This window comes from Saccopteryx leptura, chromosome 12 (genome assembly GCF_036850995.1).
Source record: "Saccopteryx leptura isolate mSacLep1 chromosome 12, mSacLep1_pri_phased_curated, whole genome shotgun sequence".
Taxonomy (NCBI): Eukaryota; Metazoa; Chordata; class Mammalia; order Chiroptera; family Emballonuridae; genus Saccopteryx; species Saccopteryx leptura.
The window spans coordinates 34,513,106-34,533,986 of NC_089514.1; the positions used below are offsets into that span (position 1 = coordinate 34,513,106).

General features: G+C 41.6%; 1 protein-coding gene across 9 annotated transcripts in view; it reads left to right on the plus strand.

Annotated features, from left to right (window-relative positions):
• RUNDC3B (RUN domain containing 3B) overlaps positions 1 to 20,881 on the plus strand; it is a 198,491-nt gene that overhangs the window by 165,024 nt on the left and 12,586 nt on the right. For 7 of the 9 annotated variants that reach the window (XM_066354315.1, XM_066354316.1, XM_066354313.1 and 4 more), the window contains one exon: positions 6,935 to 7,081. The exons of the other annotated variants lie outside the window; for them this stretch is intronic. In XM_066354315.1, the coding sequence (XP_066210412.1) occupies positions 6,935 to 7,081 (147 nt within the window). The remainder of the gene's footprint in view (positions 1 to 6,934; positions 7,082 to 20,881) is intronic. 9 annotated transcript variants of the gene reach the window in all.

Genomic DNA, 20,881 nt, shown 5'->3' on the forward strand with positions numbered 1-20,881 from the left:
TCATATTGGGGAGCAAACTGGTTGTTCCACTTTTAGCAATCTGAGGATGGCACAGTGGGTTAAGGTAGTGACAGCCTCATTTCTCTTTTGTAAAAGTCCCCATTAGCCTTTCACCTAGTGGCTTGAATGATGGGTAGGCATTATCTGGAGCAATTGATCCATTAAGGTTTCCTAATTGTTACTCCTTCCATGATTGTTGGCTTAAATTATTTACAAAGAATAAAAGGACTTTTCCTCATTAGTTAGGGCTATATGGTGGTTACCATTCAGGTCTTACAGGATATTATTATTTTTCAGAATGAGATGCCAGTACTGAGTAACCAAAGAGATAAAGATTTCATTTTGCTTTCTCTTATTTTTGAGAATTTAATGAACTTTTTATATATAATATCTTTTATAATGTAAATTATCTCATACAAGATTCATAAATGAGGTGATGACGTCAGCATAATAAAGAAATCACCTTGATTCATAGCTGATTTTTCCTGGAGGTTGTTTCTCATGGAAGCAACAGCCAATACAGGATACGCTAATGCAGGCAAATACTGAAAGCCACCAGAAGATGGCGATCTCTCCCTGTACATAATACTCTCACCTTGTATCTCTCTGGTATGGTTGAGTACTTGGAGCTGGAGGTGTTGTGCATTTTGTCCTTAACCTCCGTGAGAAGCCTCAAACCTCAGCATCCTCAATCCTTCCTTACACCCTCTTTCATCTAGCAGTGTTTCCCAACCTTTTTTGTGCCATGCCCCACCTTAACCTTTCTAAAATTTTTATGTCCCCCCCCTATGTAACATACATAATATTTAACATTAAAAAATTGATTTGTTCACTTAATAAACATAAATGATAGGTTCTAGGAAGAAATCACTATGAAATTGTTAACAAAACACAGTAAGTAAAATTTCAAAACATATAATGAAAAACAAATTTAAATTCCAAATAATTTTAATACAGATTTTTCTATATTAATTTATTATTTTAATTTAGTGTGATCCTTGTGCTTGATGCTTGCTGCACAGAGATTTTATATTAGGTTCCAATTTGGTTAGCTTTAGTCTCAAGTCTCCACGTTGTGTTATATCCAGCTGATTTCTTTTTTTTTATCAGTAAATCTTTTACAGCACTAAATCCACATTCAGCTAAGAATGAAGATGGAAACGGTAGCAATAGTTTTCTTGCACATTTGGTTGAATTTGGGTATTTGATTTCTGTTTCCTCACAAAGCCATGCCATCGCCCCTTTGATATTAAATAAAGCTTTAACTGACTCATCATTTTGCAATTCTGCGAGTTCTTCTTGATACTGCATATTTGATATATCAGACAAATCCACTAACATTGGCTGCATCATCCATGTTGGGAAATCAATTTGTTGTTTTTTTTGTTTTGTTTTGTTTTGTTTTTTTCTGAAGCTGGAAACGGGGAGAGACAGTCAGACAGACTCCCGCATGCACCCGACCGGCATCCACCCGGCACGCCCACCAGGGAGCGACGCTCTGCCCACCAGGGGGCGATGCTCTGCCCCTCCGGGGCGTGGCTCTGCCACGACCAGAGCCACTATAGCGCCTGGGGCAGAGGCCAAGGAGCCATCCCCAGCGCCCGGCCATCTTTGCTCCAATGGAGCCTCACTGTGGGAGGGGAAGAGAGAGACAGAGAGGAAGGAGAGGGGGAGGGGTGGAGAAGCAGATGGGTGCTTCTCCTGTGTGCCCTGGCTGGGAATCGAACCCGGGACTTCTGCACACCAGGCAGACACTCTACCACTGAGCCAACTGGCCAGGGCAAGTTATGCTTCTAAAATTAAAATTGTCGTGCATGCACTATTATAGCCCCAATAATATTTGTAAAATATTAGTGCTTTCTAGCCCCGATGCAAGAAGTACTTAATAAAGAGTTTAATATTGATAAAAATAAAATCAAATACTTACCAATTATATCTATACAATATATATATGTATATTAAATCAAAGAGCTTTTACAACAGTTTTGACTGACAATTATTTCAAATTAACACCAACTGAATGATGTGAAACACTACAGAAGTTGCGATGGGCCAATTAGGTGAGAATAACTGCGTTGTTTAGCGAGTTTTTAAAACGTCCGGGGTTCCCCGCAGCAGACGGCATGCTCCGTGGTGAACCCAGGACGAAGGACGAAGTTTACTTGACGCCAATCACTCAGTTGATATTTTGGTCTCGTCAAACAAAATTATACTTAATAATTATTTACCGTAATTATTTAAGAATTGCATTTTTTGTTAAATTTGGCACCGATATCTAGCATTGCATTTAAATGGCCCGGGGCGAAAGAGTTAAAGTCGTGTGGAGTCCATTTTCAAATTGCCCCCCTTAACTATCGAATTGCCCCCCTGTGGGGCGTGGGCCCCATGTTGGGAAACACATCTAGTGGCTTTTCCTCTGTTGTTGTCGTTCAAGTTGTAAAGTTACTGTAATATTTCTTTTTTTTTTTTTTTTTTTTTTTTTTGTATTTTTCTGAAGCTAGAAACAGGGAGAGACAGTCAGACAGACTCCCACATGCGCCCGACCGGGATCCACCCGGCACGCCCACCAGGGGCGATGCTCTGTCCACCAGCGGGCAATGCTCTGCCCCTCCGGGGCGTCGCTCTGCCGCGACCAGAGCCACTCTAGCGCCTGGGGCAGAGGCCAAGGAGCCATCCCCAGCGCCCGGGCCATCTTTGCTCCCATGGAGCCTCGGCTGCGGGAGGGGAAGAGAGAGACAGAGAGGAAGGGGGGGGAGGGGTGGAGAAGCAGATGGGCGCCTCTCCTGTGTGCCCTGGCCGGGAATCGAACCCGTGACTTCCACACGCCAGGCCGACGCTCTACCACTGAGCCAACCGGCCAGGGCCTCTGTAATATTTCTTAATAGGAATTTAATAAATATTTTTATTTGGTTGAAATTTTATTAGCATTGTTACTGTTTTTCTTAGTGTTCTGGTAAAAATTCAAATAGGTCTTGAGTTGTCAGCTCCCAACCCTCTTCTCCCCGTAAGGCCAATTATTGTCAGTGTGTTCTTGTAGAACACTGTAGTCTTTTGTTTCTGTATTATAGCACAAATGCTTATATTCAGTGTGTTTCTATCATATTTTTTATTCTTTGTGATGCTCAAATTGTCCCACATTTGTCCAATTAGTTATATTAATTTTTGAGTGCTTCTGACATGGTCCATTTGTCTTTAAAGTTCTAAATTCTCATTAATATTTCTTTCTTTTCAAAGAATATTATCAAGTTAAGTTCTTTGTGCAATCAGGATTGAAAACCACTGCTGTTCTGAGAGACTTGGTTAGATTTGGGTTTAACTTTTTGGGCAGGACTATTTTATAGGTAAATAATTTATAAATAATCTATCTGGCTCCATTTTAGGCAATTTCCAAATGTTTTATTTGAAGGAAATAATAATTAATATAAAGGTACTCTTCATTCCATGGATGTGCCTAAAATTTATAGAAACAAAAGCACACAAATAAAGAATATTTCTATATTAACATTATGAAGAAGTTAGGGTATTCACAGGCTGTACAAGCATTTTCCAGCTCTGGAAAACTTTAAATGAATAAATAAAAGTAAATTCTCATCACTTCTTTTGGTATTAGATAGCTTTTGTAACTTCTCATTCATTTGGCGAATAATTTTTGAGAATGTATGAAGGTCCGTTCTAGATGCTGGTGACTCAGGAATAAATAAAACATAGTCTGTGCCCTTACAGAGCTTTTGTGGATGGGAGGCAGAGACTGGTTAAACAGATAGCATGGGTGATAGTTCTGTTCTCTTCCAAAGTAGTAAGAGAAGCTGGAGGGCGGTGACTCTGTTATTCTCTGTTTCTAAGTGAGTCGGGGGGTGGAGTGTATACAATACCTTGTATTTGGTAGTTTTCCCTTTTTTGACTTCAGTATTCTACCTAGGCATTCTATCTGTTAGCATAAACACCTACATTACTATAATCATGATATAGTAAATACTTAATTTTCCTGAGGTTTATAGCCTATGATTTTCTCAATGTTCTGTGTCGTAAATAGCACTGGAATACATCATAAGAAAAACATCATGTCAGATAATTAGTAATAAATGGAAAATAACCAAGGTTTGCTGCAATGGTGTTAGGCATTTGTTAGACCCATTCTCAGAACTTACCTGATAGCCATAGTCTTGAAATGTATTGCCTTACCAAACTTGCTTTGTATCATGGACTTCTGGGGTGGCTTCGTAATTCCTGGGATCACAGGTAGTCAATTCTTGAGTGTCATGGGTTGTACATCTTATATACACGTATATCCAGCAGCCAAAGGATACCTCCATCATGAGCATCAGCACAGCCTCTGAAACGAGAAAGAACAAAGGAAAGGAGAGGGGAGAGTCCTAAGTTTGGAGACTCAAGATAAACAAAACAAAATAATACCTTTGGATTGGTTCAACACTGGTATCACAATGTAGAGTACAGAATTCTAAATCTTTTCAGAGAGCTTTTAAGTGAGAGTAGACTTGAGCCTAATCTCTGAAAGGAAGAGACCAAACTCTGGAAATCTCTCTTTTTCTCTCTCCTTTAAAATAATGAATATACTACATTTGAATCCATGTTAACACACTAAGTTAAAATTTTTAATAGAAAAAAGAATCTTAAAAAACAAAACATAAAATAATGAGTGTACTATTCAGTGCTCAAAAGAATGTAGGATCTCAATTTTGAAGCCAGAGTTCGGTGAATTTACAGGGGATCTGTTTAAGGATTTGGGGAATAGAAGTTGAGGGTCATTGGGACCACCAACACTCAAGGACTAAATGGAGGAAGGGACCTCTGCTGAAAGAGACCAAAAAGGAACATCCAGAGAAATACGTAGTGTTGTTACTGTTTCAAAGACAAAAAATATTATAGTAGATTCACCTAGAGAGCATTAAAAAAATACTACTGCTTAGGCCCCACCATCATAGAACCTCATTTTATTGATCTGAGGTGACACTGGAGTATCAGTATTTTTTAAATGCTTTCCCAGTTATTTATATAGTCAAGATAGAGAATCGCTAGACTAAAAGTTTGTTACGATGTTTAGCAAAGCAAAGTGATGTTTATTATGCTCTTAACAGCAATTTCATTGCTTCCCTCAAACATTAAAGGTACTTAGATGTTTTATTTTAAGTAAGAAAGTTGCAGTGGAATTTAAGTTTTAATGGTATTGAAGTAGAGATTTTCTGTATTTGCTATCTTCCCTTGCATGGTAGATTATTTTTCAAGGTGCTTTTTGAAATTCTGTGTTGTCCTTTAGATTCCGAAAAGGGATCATAGCTTCTTTTGATAATGTTAAAATTTAATATTTTATAGTTCAAAACTTGTTCATTCTACTGACATGATGCTGGGCTTGATGCTAAGAACACAGAAATAAATGTGTTCTAGTTCCTACCCCCAGAGTACTCTCAGGGCACACAGGTGTCAGAGGGGCGGAGATAGAGGCGTACATTGGATACAGTATGAAACAAAGGAGAATGAAGTCGAAGGACTTGAGGAGGTGGTGGTAGTTACAGTCATTCCTGAATTTAATTTGAAGTGGTTTAGGCATTTGTCAGACCAGTTTTAGAAGAGATGGGTTTCACAGACAGTGAAAACCACAAAAGCAAAAACACAAAAAGATTCGAGTCCAGCAAACAGGAAACTGCCTGATGGCTCCTTGTTACTCCCAACACGGAGGGCAGGCATGTCTGTGCAGCCAGAGGAGAAAGGGCTGTATACGCCATGCTAAAGAGCTCTGTGAAGTTACCAACTTCAGATCAGGATTCCAGTTTAGGAAGATAAACCTTTAATTATGTATTTTCTAATATATAAATACTTATTGAATAACAGCTTTGTTCTAAAAACTGGGCTAGATACATGAGTAAGGTAACCTTGAGAATACTGACTAACCGGCTGGTATTAAGTGGCGTGCTGAGCGTGTGGCAGCGAGTGTGAGTACATACAGTGACACAGCACACGCACTGCACAGAAGAGCACGGGAGCAGTGGCCCGGGAGCAGCACCGGAAGTGGGCGGGAATAGTTTCTCAGGAGTTCTCCAGGCACACTAACGTCATGGACTACCGGTGAGAATGCAGGGGACCTCGCTGTTATTTTAAGCTCTTTTACAGGTAGAATAAGACCTTTGCAAACAGAATTATGCTTTTAAATTAAATTACCTTGAACCACCAGTTCAAGTGCTGAATTAGTCTTGTAACAATGAATTTGAAATTTTGGCAAAAAGCTAGTTTTCTTGCAAGTTCTTTTTAATAAATAACAGTCCCACAAATATGGAAGGAAACCATGGGTTGTTACAATGTCTTTATTCTGTAGCTGAACTACTTACTCCAGTGGGTTATGCTGTCAATGCAGTTGTCATTGATTTAGTTATTTTCATGAAGATTTCTTAGTAGTCACTTCTGTCAAAAACAATTACGGGAACCTCAGGAATTTTTTATTTTTTATTTTTCTGGATTAGTTTTATTTTAAATTATTTTTAATTTTGTTTACCAAGTAAAAGTACTTTCATAGATTGTGAATTTTGAAGCTAGAAAATTATACAATAGAATCTTAATTTCTTCTTATTTTAACTGGCATCTGATAACCTGTAATTTTAAGATAGCACCATTGTTTTTTTAGTTAAGATGTAAAAACAGCTTGAGTTCCTTTGTTTTCTCTTTTATTAGTGTCTCTGTGGAAAGATGGGAAGTTTGGATTTCACAAGTGATTTGTTGTAAGCTAGCAGGGAAAGGGCGAAAAACACATATCGCAGGAAACAAAACAGTCAGAGCCCCATCTAGTCTTCCCATAGTTTTCTTCACAGTCTGTTAACTATCATTTTAAAAAGATGAAGTTTGGGGGCCTAAATTGATGCCATTAGATTCCTCTGCCATTGCGGAACAATGAAGACAAAAGCACTCACCATCTTAATGTTCACAGGACTGTGCTAAAGAATAATGATTTAAGATCGAGACAAGAGTTAACTGCCCACCTCACCAACCAGTGGCCTTCCCCAGGAGCTCTGGATGCCAATGCGGTTGCCTTGGACACGTTGCTTTACCGAAAACACAATAAACAGTGGTATGAGTAAGTGTGATCCTTTTCTTTCCAACTAATTACGGAGTTAGTTGTGCCAAAACGTGGCTGTCCACTTTGGTTTTTCAGTTATTCTGTCTGAAATCATTATTAGCTTAGAGCAAAAGTAGGATTTAAGACTACTTTGGTTTGGCAAGGTTAGGTTTAAGTAGCGAACTTGTTCATGTTTTGAAGCCAAGGCAGCCTGGGCAAGTAAAATCACCTGAGAAATTATTATGCACTATAATACTTACCAGTTATCTACTTCTGTTCATCTCTGCCAGTCCCTCAGTTGAGTCTGGGAGCTCCTATTTAATGTCATCTAGTTTTGAATTCTGGCTTTGGAGTTTGTATTTGCCATAATATTAATTTTCCTGCTAATTAGAAAACATGAAATTCCATTTCATGAATTAAAAGAAAGATATACGTGTTCTTTGGGTATGAAAAAGTTTTGTTCATTTTCATTCTAATTTTGGGGGGCCACAGAAGATATAATCACCCTACCCATGGCCACAAGATCCTTCCCTATTTCTTGGTCCCAGTGTTCCGGACTGTGTCTTTTAGTCCTGGTTTCCCAATGCTGAGAGGGTTGCTAAATCTTAGGCTAGCTTTCTTGAGTGATCTTCATTTTGGAACTTGTAAATTGTTACCTTCTTTTGGCTCTTAACCAGTTTCTCTCATACTGATAATTTATTTTTCAGTATCTTTATTTTCCTATTTGTCTTCAGCTTATTTTGTGAATCTTTTCCGTGTTCTCCCTCCATCCCCTTCTGTTCTCTTTCCTTCCCTCACTCCCTTTTCCTCCTCCTTTTTTCCCCTTCTTTTCTCTATTCCAGCAATTTTCAATCTTTTTAATTCTCATGGCACACATAAACTACTTACTAAAATTCTGTGGCACAGCAAAAAATTTACTTTTTTCCTATCGGACAAAAAAAAGTATATTTTTGATTCATTCATATCAGGTGGCTGGCTATTGTTGTGTTTGCTGTTATCATTTTCTTTTTATTTGACAATCTAAGGGAAAAGAGGTCCCAGTCTTAAAAATCTTGCCTCACAGTGGTTGAAAATCACTGCTCTATTCTATCCTCCCTCCCTCCCCCCCTCTCTCTTTCTTTCTTTGCTGTTCTTTTGGAGCCCTTGTTTTTTAAATTTCACTGGTAGAGCTACACACGTCTTTCTGTGCTTCTTAGATTGCTTTCACTAGATAATTAGTAGCCAGACATTTCTACAAGGAATGTTTTAGCACAGACACAATTTCCACCTGTTTTACTCTGATTTTTTCACTTATCAAAAGAATTCAAAAAAAATATGACCTTCTGTTGTTAAAATCTTTTCTCATTAGTTACTAGAGACAAGCAGGAAAAAGTGAGCCGAATACATACAGAATAAATTGGTAGAGCTCTTTTGACATCTAGTAAACCAGGCTGCCTAGTATAAGTCAAAGTGACAGCTGAGTCCCTCATGTATTGAGACCAATCCATTAAAAAATTCTCTCTTATACCTTTATGAAAACTATGAATAACTAGAATATATCTTATTCTATGGGTATATAATTTTATCTTTCAATAACATTTAATTAATAGGAAGAATATTAGTTTATTTGTATTTCTAATTTATGCTTGAAAAATTGAATTTATAGCAACACTTGGTATATTTATCTTGTCTATATATAATATATGAGATGCTCCTGCTTTTTTAACTTCAAAAATATAATATTAAATCCTGACAAGTTAAAAGACTAAAAACTCTGCCTTTTTATTGCAATATCCAATTGTCACTTTAGATAGTGGTAGATAAAATATTTTAGCCCAAATACCCTGCTTGCCTGCAAAGCTACCTACTGTATTTAGGAGCAAAAGAGGAGTCTAAGTGGATAATCATAGTACAATATTATTATACTATTATAGACTATTAGTAGTTTACCTTTGCAGATAATATTAGTGACTGGTTTTTACAAAGTCATTTCAGTCTCAGAAAAGAAAGCAGTAAGACTACCTGTTCATCTTTGTAGCCTGAATTCAGATGTTACAGTTCTTAATATAGTTACTGCATTAGTTTAAGAAGGGACCCCCTCTCCTTCCCAGCATCATCACTTAATCTAACCTGACCTCAGTTGTTGGTATTGCTTTTAGATTGTCCTATTGCGAAACTGATATCCCTGAACAAAAAGTGTGGAGCTAGAATATAGTTGTGAAATCATTGGACCTAGAATTTAAGTTAGGATTTAAAAGTAATCTCTAATGCAACTGCTATGTGTTGCTATGTAATACTAAGCAACACTTCCTCCTCTTACCTTTTGTTTCTGCATGTGCAATGCTGGAAATAATGCCTATTTAAATAGAATTATAAGTCATTTGGGTAATAAAGTGCCTGGAACTTAATAGTTTCCCAGTAAATATTTTATATGTATTCTCTGTCTAATCCTTTTGTGTTTGTATGCTTAAGTAACTTTGTATCTTTCCTGTTTGAAGACTATACACTCACCCAACATCCCAAGATCTACTTTCTTAGAGAGTTATTAAGACCTTATGACAAATTAAAATGACCAGCAAATCTCCAGTTGTTCTGAATAAATCTAACATTTTCATGTAAAAATGGAGACTTTAGATATTTAGAACAAAATAGTACTCTATAAATCATGTTTTAAACAAATCATATGTTTTCATCAGGATCTAGTTTTTGTACTTTTCAATTTTATAAAATAAGCCAAAGCTCTTGAATTAACCTGATCACACATTCATCTTAATTTGATCAGTGTCTTAAGTAAGTTCAACAAACATTTATTGAGAACCTACAAATTAAGAGGGAGGGGGGCCCTGGCCGGTTGGCTCAGCGGTAGAGCGTCGGCTTGGCGTGCAGGGGACCCGGGTTCGATTCCCTGCCAGGGCACATAGGAGAAGCGCCCATTTGCTTCTCCACCCCCCCCTCCTTCCTCTCTGTCTCTCTCTTCCCCTCCCACAGCCGAGGCTCCATTGGAGCAAAGATGGTCCGGGCGCTGGGGATGGCTCCTTGGCCGCTGCCCCAGGCGCTAGAGTGGCTCTGGTCGCAAAAGAGCAATGCCCCGGAGGGGCAGAGCATCGCCCCCTGGTGGGCAGAGCGTCGCCCCTGGTGGGCGTTCCGGGTGGATCCCGGTCGGGCGCATGCGGGAGTCTGTCTGTCTCTCCCCGTTTCCAGCTTCGGAAAAATACAAAAAAAAAGGAAAAAAAAAAACCCCAAAAAAACTGTTAACATACTTCTTCCAACCCCTGTATATACCACATTTTCTTTATCTAATTATCTATTTCTTAAAATGAGCCATTGTATGTTGTCACCTACTCGTGGAAGGATCCCTGTCATAACAGAAGATGTTAAATTTATTTCCATTTACTATATACTGTTTATAAAACTTTAAAAATGTCATTCCCAATTTAGTTCTTGATTATTTAAACATGGTAAGAATTATTACGCTGGATTTTTTATCTTTTATTTCAAACTTAGGAATGTCACATTAAAACATCTTAGGCTTGCCCTGGCTGGTTGGCTCAGTGGTAGAGCATCGGCCTGGCGTATAGGAGTCCTGGATTCAGCTCCCAGACAGAGCACACAGGAGGGGCGCCCATCTGCTTCTCTACCCTTCCCCCTCTCCTTCCTCTCTGTCTCTCTCTTCCCCTCCTGCAACCAAGGCTCCATTGGAGCAAGGTTGGCCCGGGCGCTGAGGATGGCTCTGTGGCCTCTGCCTCAGACACTAGAATGGCTCTGGTTGCAACAGAGTAATGCCCCAGATGGGCAGAGCATCGCCCCCTGGTGGGCATGCCGGGTGGATCCTGGTCGGGCGCATGCGGGAGTCTGTCTGACTGTCTCCCTGTTTCCAACTTCAGAAAAATACAAAAAAAAAAAAACAACACACACACACACACACACAAAAACCCATCTTAGGCTTACTGTAAAATCCCAACAGTGGCCCTGGCCAGTTGGCTCAGCGGTAGAGCGTCGGCCTGGTGTGCGGGGGACCCAGGTTCGATTCCTGGCCAGGGCACATAGGAGAAGTGCCCATTTGCTTCTCCAACCCCCCCCCCTCCTTCCTCTCTGTCTCTCTCTTCCCCTCCCGCAGCCAAGGCTTCATTGGAGCAAAGATGGCCCGGGCGCTGGGGATGGCTCCTTGGCCTCTGCCCCAGGCGCTAGAGTGGCTCTGGTCACAGCAGAGCGACGCCCCGGAGGGGCAGAGCATCGCCCCCTGGTGCGCGTGCCTGGTGGATCCCGGTCGGGCGCATGCAGGAGTCTGTCTGACTGTCTCTCCCCGTTTCCAGCTTCAGAAAAATAAAAAAAAAAAAAAAAAAAAAAAAAAAAATCCCAACAGTAAATAAGTCTATAAAATGTCTTCCCTTAACGCACACATAGGGTAGTGATTATTTTTTGTTCCTAATAAGTTTTATTTTAATAATTTTCTTTGTATGTAAAGTCTAGGCCACATGAGCTTGTTAGATAAGGGTTATATAATCTTGTCAGGTTATTGTCTAAACCAGTGGTTTTCAACTGCTGGTCTGCTGGTCTAAACCACTTCATGTATTTTTACCCCAAATAACCAAATTCACTGTCATCATGTTTCTATTTTCTACTTAAAGTTTTTTTAGTCTTCTAAGTTTACCAGTACTTCCTAATTTGGCTATTATTCACCAGATAACTGAGCATGCCCTTTTGGGTGCCCTTCATGATCTTTTGAGGCTACTTTTTCTGAATGACCTCTGATGAACAGATATAATCACTTCAGCTGTATTAGAGGTCCTCTTTCCCATGGGGGTCTTTCTGATATTTTTGGAGGACTCCCTCAGGCACTGAGGCTGCAGAAATCTTTCAGGTTTGTAGTTTTGCAGTACCCTAACTCACCTACCTCTCTCTCTCTCTTCCAGGATCCCTTGCATTCTTCCACTGCTTTTAGAAAATTAAGAGTACATAGATATTCCGCTATAGCAGATGTTTATTTTGTTCTTTAAACATATTTCTATAAAAATCAAACCAAAAATAAAAAGAATGTATTTCTGTTTTGATGTACATTCTCATCCCTCTGTGCATACAATGTTTATTTGTTTTTACTTATGGATAATGACACCTCTTTGCATCACACTCTGCTACCCAGTGACTACCAGATAATGTGAATTATTGTTCATCTCAATACATCTATTGGCAAATACTGATGTACATTATTCATATTACTTCTGATCACTGATATAAAGTGTAAGACTGTAGAAAAATTTACTAATAAGTAAATTCTGGCCTATTGCTCACTTTTCTCTTTAATTTGCCTTTATTTGGTACCCAATTCTGTATACTGAAATCAATCAATCTATCTATCATCTATCTATCTATAGCAAGAGAGACAGAGAGAGGGACACACAAGTAGGAAGGGAGAGAGATGAGAGACATCAGTTCTTCATTGTAGCATCTTAGTTTTTCATTGATTGCTTTCTCATATGTGTTGGAATCCATGGGAGTCTGAAAAGACCAGACTAACAGGCTTTATTGAAAGGAAGAAAGGAACCCTGCCGGGCACTTCGGGGGAGAAGGGCACTGGTACAGACTATAAGGTGAATTTTATCGTGTTTGGGAGAGCCTGAGAAGGTACTGAGTCAGAAGCTCTGGTATGTCCCCTCCTGCGGATTTATGGTTTCGGCTTTCTGGAACACTCCCTCTTGGGGCAGTTGACCAGCTTCCTGGAACTCTTCTGCCTCAGGGGTGATTATCCAGTAAGTAAGGGTGAGGTCAGGCAGTCAGGCGGAACAACCAAAGGGCAGTTGGAATTTCTGGTAAATTCATATATCTATCATTTCTCAACTCTGTGGTATGATAAAAAAGGAAAAGAGATGGTGGGAAGGGAAGGGTATGGGGTTCAGGAAGGAGGTTTGTCTCAGACCGGCCATCTTCTGGAGCTGCTTCCTGCTGTTATCCCTATTGGGGGCCTCCTTCGTGAACCCCCACCTGGGGCAGTTGGAGTAGGGGTTGGAAAAGCATTTGATTGTAGGTAATTCTGGAGATTTCTCTTATTCGAGCCTACATGAACTTGATAAAGAAAGGGGCAAGCATTAATATTAGGCACAAAATTAGGATTGGTCCTGTAATTGGTGCTAGCATCGAGAACAAGGGGTTTTTCCACCATTGTTTGGAGTAGAGGTGTATTTATAGGGTTCCAGATTTTTCTGTTTCACGAGGGCAGGTTTCAGGGTTGGTGTGTAGGGTTAGGTAGATTTTTCCAATTTTCTGATTGGCGAAGGTCTGCATGCAGTTCTATAAGAAACTAGTGAACAAATGTAAGAGGCAGGGTCCAAAAGTTTAGAAAAATTAATAGGAGAGTGAGTGGACCAATGAAAGGCACTAGTCAAGACACCCAGTTTGTGTGAAACCACTGATTTAATGTATACAAATTCGCTGGGCTTCAGAGAGAGAGAGAGAGTAGGAATAAGACAGAGAAGTGGCCAGTCCCCCTGCCCCTAGACCTACTTCTGTAGAGATTCCTAAAGCAACAAGAAGAGGGATTACCTGTACAGCTCGTTTGGTTCTTAGAATGTACTAGGAATCGAAAGAGGCTCATGGGGTGGTATTAAGTTGATATTTGGGGTGAAATAGATTAGAACACAGGTTTCTTCCCAATTAGTAGGGAGATACATATAGATGTTATGCCGTTTTTCTACTTTAGCAGCAGTGGGAGTTGTCAGGATCACGGTATGTGGACCTGTCCATGTGAAAGTCAGTCCTTGGGTGACTTAATGCTGGAAGTGCCTCTTGGACAGTCTCTGAACAGTTTGCTGAGTAACCTGTAAATCCTGCAAGTACTTAGGGAAAGGGAGGTTACATTTCTACACTTTGTAGCTAGAGTTTAAGTCCTAGTGACTACTGCTTCTAGCTGGAATTAGCAGCAGGTCCCAGCCTACAATAGGCATGGGGCACTGAGATAAGAGGAAAAAAGGTGACACTATACATTAAATAAAGCAACAAAATCAGACTATCAATACCCATAGTAGAGATAAATATTCAGGCAAGGCATAGTAGATGCCCTTGTGTTCACAAGAAATGAGATCAGTTTATCTGCTACTTGGAAGAAATACCTTAGGCTCCTGAACGATGTCCTTAGGCCTTCAGTGGCAATTCCCAGCATGCTGGGCAAGGTCAGGTCACAGGTAGCTGGAGCAGGGCTAGAAGAGACTGAACCCTCCCTCCATGGAGCAAGGGGGCAGCTTACCTTCTCATGTCCCTCTTTCCACAGCAGAGATGTGTCTCTTGGTGGGGCCGGGAAGCCTGGCAGGCTTCATTTCAATGACCTTTCTTTCCACTCTTGAAGCAGGGCCCTGATGGAATCCTATGAAGCCTTTTAAGGTGCTGGAACCTTTAATAGTGTATGCCAAAAGCTGGTATTTCCTGACTTCTTTTGGGCCTTATTTGCCTTTTCTGTTACTTCCTTGGCCACTATAGACCTTAAAAGCCATGCTCAGAAGATCTCACTGAGAGGCTTGACTAAGAGAGCCTATTAGACCAAGGAAAGAAAGGATTTGATCTGCAGTAGTAGGTGGTTGGAGACTCTGGAGGGTCTGAGTTCGATCTAGGGTGAGACTCAGGTGGTGGGGGTTAAGGCAATGCCCAGATAGACTATGGACTAAGAGTGAAGTTGAGCCTTAGCAGAGAAGACACGATATCACTTCATAGCGAGGAAGTTAAGAAGGGTGGAGGTGTGTCTCCTTGAGGCAGGCAGGGAGGGGCTGCAGAGGAGTAGATCATCTACATATTGTAAGAGAGTACTAGTTTTGAGATTGCATGCTGCTAAATCCTGAGCTAGTGCCTGCCGAAACAGGTGTGGGCTGTTTCTGAACCCCCGGGGTAAGACAGTCCACGTAAATTGCTGGGCTGTATTAGTGTCTGGGTAAAGGCAAACAGAAAGTAAGAGTCAGGGTGTAGAGCAGGTGTCCCCAAACTATGGCCCGCGGGCTGCATGTGGCCCCCTGAGGCCATTTATCCGGCCCCCCGCCGCACTCCCAGAAGGGGCACCTCTTTCATTGGTGGTCAGTGAGAGGAGCACTGTATGTGGCGGCCCTCCAACGGTCTGAGGGACAGTGAACTGGCCCCCTGTGTAAAAAGTTTGGGGACCTCTGGTGTAGAGGAATGGTAAAGAAGGCATTCTTGAGGTCTAGGACTGTGAAGTGAGTGGTGTTTGAGGGAATGTGAGACTGTAACTTGTAGAGATTAGGGACTACTGGATGGAGGGGAATTACTGCCTCATTGATTAGGTGTAAGGCTTGTATGAGGCGATAAGCCCCTGAAGGTTTCGAACAGGAAGGATGGGGTATTGTAGGGAGAGTCCGTGAAGATGAGTAAGCCTTGATTTAAGAGGTGGGTAATTATTGGTTTAAGGCCTTAGAAACAGACACAGTTACACATTAAACAAAGACTTCACGTACAAATTACAAATTAAGAAATTTAAATGAGCGCACTTGTTTCAATTAAAATTCTACTAGAGATATGTTCCGACAAAGAGACAAAACAGATTACTCACACAGCTCAATAGACAACTCTGCTTTTTTAAGCTTTTCGAGATGGCAGGGAGTTGTCAGCATAGAGGGGAGGAAGAGAGAAAGCAGATGGATGGACAGTGTGAGCAGCTGGATGGAAAAGAAGGAGGATCAGAATCCACAGGAGGAGGAGATTAAAGTGCTGGTGGTGGCACCACGTGGTCAGAGGAGTCAGAAGATTTAGAGCTCCGAGGAGAGGGGAGAGGATGAGGTGTAGTGGATGCACAGTCAGTCTCTGAAGGGGGGAAGGATGGGTCGAAGTAGAAAAAGAGACAACTGAAATCTTTGGGGTGGGGGGATGGGTCAAAGAAGAAAAAGCGACAGGGCTGCCTGTCTGTAAGGAGGGAGGAGGGGTTTAAGAACACAGTGGAGAAGAGAGGGGCCCCTGGCCAGCAGGGGAGGAGAAAGAGAGACTGGTATTTGCAAGTGAATGAGAAACAGGATTTTTTTTTTTTTTTTTTTTTTTACAGAGGCAGAGATAGGGACAGACAGGAACGGAGAGAGATGAGAAGCATTAATCATCAGTTTCTCGTTGCGCATTGCGACTTCTTAGTTGTTCATTGATTGCTTTCTCATATGTGCCTTGACCGCGGGCCTTCAGCAGACGGAGTAACCCCCTACTGGAGCCAGCGACCTTGGGTCCAAGCTGGTGAGCTCTTTGCTCAAGCCAGATGAGCCCGCGCTCAAGCTGGCGACCTCGGGGTCTCAAACCTGGGTCCTTCCGCATCCCAGTCCAACGCTCTATCCACTGCGCCACCACCTGGTCAGGCGAGAAACAGGATTTTTTAAGGGAGGGAAGGGGGCTCTTGGAGGGAAGAACTCGAGCAAAAGAGATTTGCGGAGGGACCAGAGAGGGGTCCTGAGAGAGGCGTGCCCCTGGGGGTCAGGCAGGAGGGGAACAGAGTTGGGAGTCTGCATAGAAGGAAAGACTAGGAGTGGAGGTTTTAGGTGAGGTTTCTCTGGCCAAAAGCGGCCTGCGTGTAGAATAGGCAGCACAGAAATTAAGGACAGGAGCGAAGGGAGAAGAGAGGCCTGCATGTAAGGAATTTCTGATGCCCTCCTCATCCGGTGGCAGAAATTGTCAAGATCTCTTAGGATATTGTAATGGTGGTAGAAAGCAACCTGGCTAGGCGCCTAGACTTTTGAGGAAGTGGGTAGAAGCAGGCTGCTTGGAGTAGAAACCTCTCAATCTGTGAACCTCAGAGAGTAGAGTGAGGATGACACAGTGTCCCGAAGGAGTAGAGGAGTAGTCTCTGAGGCGTGAGATTGCGAGGAGCCCATGTTCCGAGGGGAGCCTGGCTGGATGGTTTGGACTGAGAGGAGCCCACAGTAGAGGAGACTGGTAAGAGAAGGGGGCGTCCCCGCCTTCAGTCACAGTTCTGAGAGGAGAAAATCTCTGTAGAAAGAGAGTTTCAGACAGGAAGTTGTCACGCCGAGGCTGAGATCCTGGGACGTAGGAGAGGGGCCTGGCTAGGCGCGTCTAGACTTTCGTAGAAGTCCATAAAGGCGTAGAGGCAGATCACTCGTAGATACGGGGTCTGAAGTCAAAACCGTCTGACCAGGAAGGGGGGTTTTTAGGGAGAAATTTGGAGGCCAACCAGGGAAGGGGAAGGAGAAACTCCTTACCTTTCTGGTCCAGCAGGGGTTTGGGACAGGGACAGATTGCTAGCCAATCATCCTACAATTACATGTCCAAACAGAATCAGGGTGTAAGCCCGGGATGAGCTGCCGCTGCCAATTGCTTCCCTGGTTGTAAGTTTGGACGGCACTGAGGGATTGTCCAGGCAGTTAGTACCCTGTCCCGGGTTTGGGCACCAAATGTTGGAATCCATGGGAGTCCGATAGACCAGAGTCACAGGCTTTATTGAAAGGAAGAAAGGAATCCTGCTGGGCACTTCTTGGGGCAGAAGGGCACCGGTACAGACTAGGGGGCGAATTTTAATAGGGTTTGGGAGAGCCTGAGGAGGTACTGAGTCAGAAGCTCTGGTATGTCCTCCTGCGGATTTCCTGTTTCAGCTTTCTGGAACACTCCTTCTTGAGGCGGTAGACCAGCCAGCTTCCTGAAACTCTTCTGCCTTGGGCGATTATCCAGTAAGTAAGGGTGAGGTCAGGCAGTCAGGCGGAACAACCAAAGGGCAGTTGGAATTTCTGGTAAATTCATATATTTATCAATATGTGTCTTGACCGGGGGTCTACAGCAGAGTGAGTGACCCCTTGCTCAAGCCAGCAATCTTGGACTGAAGCCGGTGACCTTGGGTTTCAAGCCAGCGACCTTTGGGCTCAAGCACGTGACCATGGGGTCATGTCTGTGATCTCATGCCAAGCCTGCGACCCTATACTCAAGCTGGCGACCCTGTGCTTAAGCTGGTGAGCCTGTGCTCAAGCCAGCGACCTTGGGGTTTTGAACTTGGGTCCTCTGCATCCCAGTCTGATGCTCTATTCACTGCACCACCACCTGGTCAGCCCTGTATACTGAAATTTATATTTGATTTTAAATGTTTAAATTGTTATATATTGAAGGCAGTGGATTTTATTATGTCCCAAATGCTCATGACATAATTCCTGCAAGTTTATTTAAATTAGATTAAATTGTAAACTTTTATGTTGTTATAATACATGATTTACTCTCTTGGATTCTTATTTTGATTAAGAAAGCTATTATTATTTTAAAATTCTACTCAGAGGTAGTAATCGACTATTAATTGGTTTGATGTGTCTGGTGGGTTACATTTAAATCTTACAGTGTGATGTTAATGAGTCTAGAATTCTAAAATAGGAAGCAGTGGTGACCTTTTAAAGACAGCTCCCACAGAAGTAGTGTTACTCCATGACAAAAACAGGTTTGTTAGATGGAGCTGCCATTCCGGTTGGAAGTCAGGTAAGAATGTGGAAATCCAACCCATTCTTTGTCATTAGTGAAAGCAGCTGAACTATTGTTCCAGATGGTGGGTCTGTAGTCGTTTTCATGCACGGAAGATACTGTGTGTACTGTTCTTAACATTTTATGATTAAGGTGCTTAATTTCAGTTTAGAATATTGATTACTGCTACAGAAGATGATTGTCCACCAAATTCTATTCTTATATTCATTGGCATTCAGTTAAGTTAATCCTTGAACTCAAGGATTGTTCACTAAATTTGACAAAGGGTGGGAAGGTCCCCAAATCCCTTTGGATTTGGAAGTGTGATCTTCTGAAAGAACTTCAGTAATAGGTCACACAGACAGCTCATTTTGTGTTGCCCATCTCAGAGGCTGTTTTCAAAGGTTTCCTTCCTCAGGTGGGTGACAGTCCCTGAGATCACTGTGTGCTGTCAGCCTCTCGGTTTTTCAATATTCAGATCAATTCTAAGTCTTCTTTGCTTCTGGGTAGTTTTTGTTTGTAAACATTTCTATGTAAAATTTCTAAAATTTAGTAACTAACAAACTTCCTATGTTGAAAAGTTAGTATCAGAAACTCATCTTAAATCTTTCAGTTTTAAAAAAAACCCTCTACCTATTAGGCACAAAAATTGGGGGGGGGGGGGACGGGAAAAGCTTTATTCAGTGCCTGTGTTCCTGCTTTCTTTTACACCTAATAAGATTTTAATGGAAATCAAGTGAAAATGTTAGTGATTTGATTAAATACAGAATAGTTTACATGGTCTTTCCCAGCAAACAAGGCTGTTTATATTTATAAAGAATGACTTTGGTGCTGGTCCATGGCTCAGTGGATAGAACATTGGCCTGGCATATAGGTGTCCTGGGTTCGAATCCCAGTCAGGTCACATAGGAGAAGTGATCACCTGCTTCTTTCCCCCTTTTCTTTCTCTTCCCCTCCTGCAGCATGATTTAAGCATGACCCCGGGTGCTGAGGATAGCTTGGTTGATCTGAGCTCCTCAACCTCGGGCAGTAAAAATAGATCAATATACAAGCATCCGCCCCGGAAGGGGATTGCCAGGTGGATCCCAGTGGGGGGTATGAGGGAGTCTGTCTCACTACCTCCCCTTCTCTCACTTAAAAAAAATAGCTCTTTTTTAAAATTTATTTTATTTTATTTTTAAAATTTATTTTAGAGAGGGGAGGGAGGGAGAGAGAGAGAGAAGGGGGAAAGGAGCAGGAAGCATCACCTCCCATATGTGCCTTGACCAGGCAAGCCCAGGGTTTCGAACCAGCCATCTCAGCATTTTAGGTTGTTTTATCCACAGCGCTATCATAAGTCAGGCCAAGAATAACTTTTTTTTTTTTTTTAACAGAGACAGAGAGAGAGTCAGAGAGAGGGATAGACAGGGACAGACAGACAGGAATGGAGAGATGAGAAGCATCACTCATTAGTTTTTCATTGTGCATTGTGACACATAGTTGTTCATTGATTGCTTTCTCATATGTGCCTTGACCGTGGGCCTTCAGCAGACCGAGCAACCCCTTGCTTGAGCCAGCAACCTTGGGTCCAAGTTGGTGAGCTTTTGCTCAAACCAGATGAGCCCATGTTCAAGCTGGCACCTCAGGGTCTCGAACCTGGGTCCTTGGCATCCCAGTTTGACGCTCTATCCACTGCGCCACCACCTGGTCAGGCAAAGAATAACTTTTAATAAAATAGGAAACCAAATCTTTTCTTCCTGTATCAGAAAGGAGATAGCATAGTAGTTAAAGGGACAGAAGTAGAGCCATGCCACCAAATTTATACAATGTGTCCCAGTTTCCTCTGTTACAAAGTAGGGAAATTAATAATCCCAACCTTTTAGTGTCATTGTGAGATTTAATTAACATACAAAAAATATGTAGAATAGTGCCTAGCATTTGTTCAGTACTTTTTAAAATTACATATACTTATCTATTATAGTTACCAGAAGTTTTCTACAGTAGAACTTCCTATTACTTAAAAATGTAATTAAGGCCTGACCTGTGTTGATGCAGTGGGTAAAGCGTCAACCTGGAATACAGAGGTCGCTGGTACAAACCCTGGGCTTGCCTGGTCCAGGCATGTATGGGAGGCAAAACTGCAAGTTGATGCTTCCTGCTTTCCCCCTCTTCTTTTCTTTCTTGCTCTCTCTCCTCTATCTAAAAATAAAATACTTAAAAAGTATATATATATATAATTAAAAACTTTTACCTTAGTGACGTTTGAAAAATCATTATGTTATAAAGTGAAGATACTACTTGCATTGTACGCTAGTAGTCATTCCATCACCTATTTCTTCACCTCATTCTTAGAGGAGAAAAGGAAGAGATAACTATTTTATATATTCCCCCCATACTTAATATATATACGTTTGATAGATTTGTAAGTCTACTCTTGTGAAT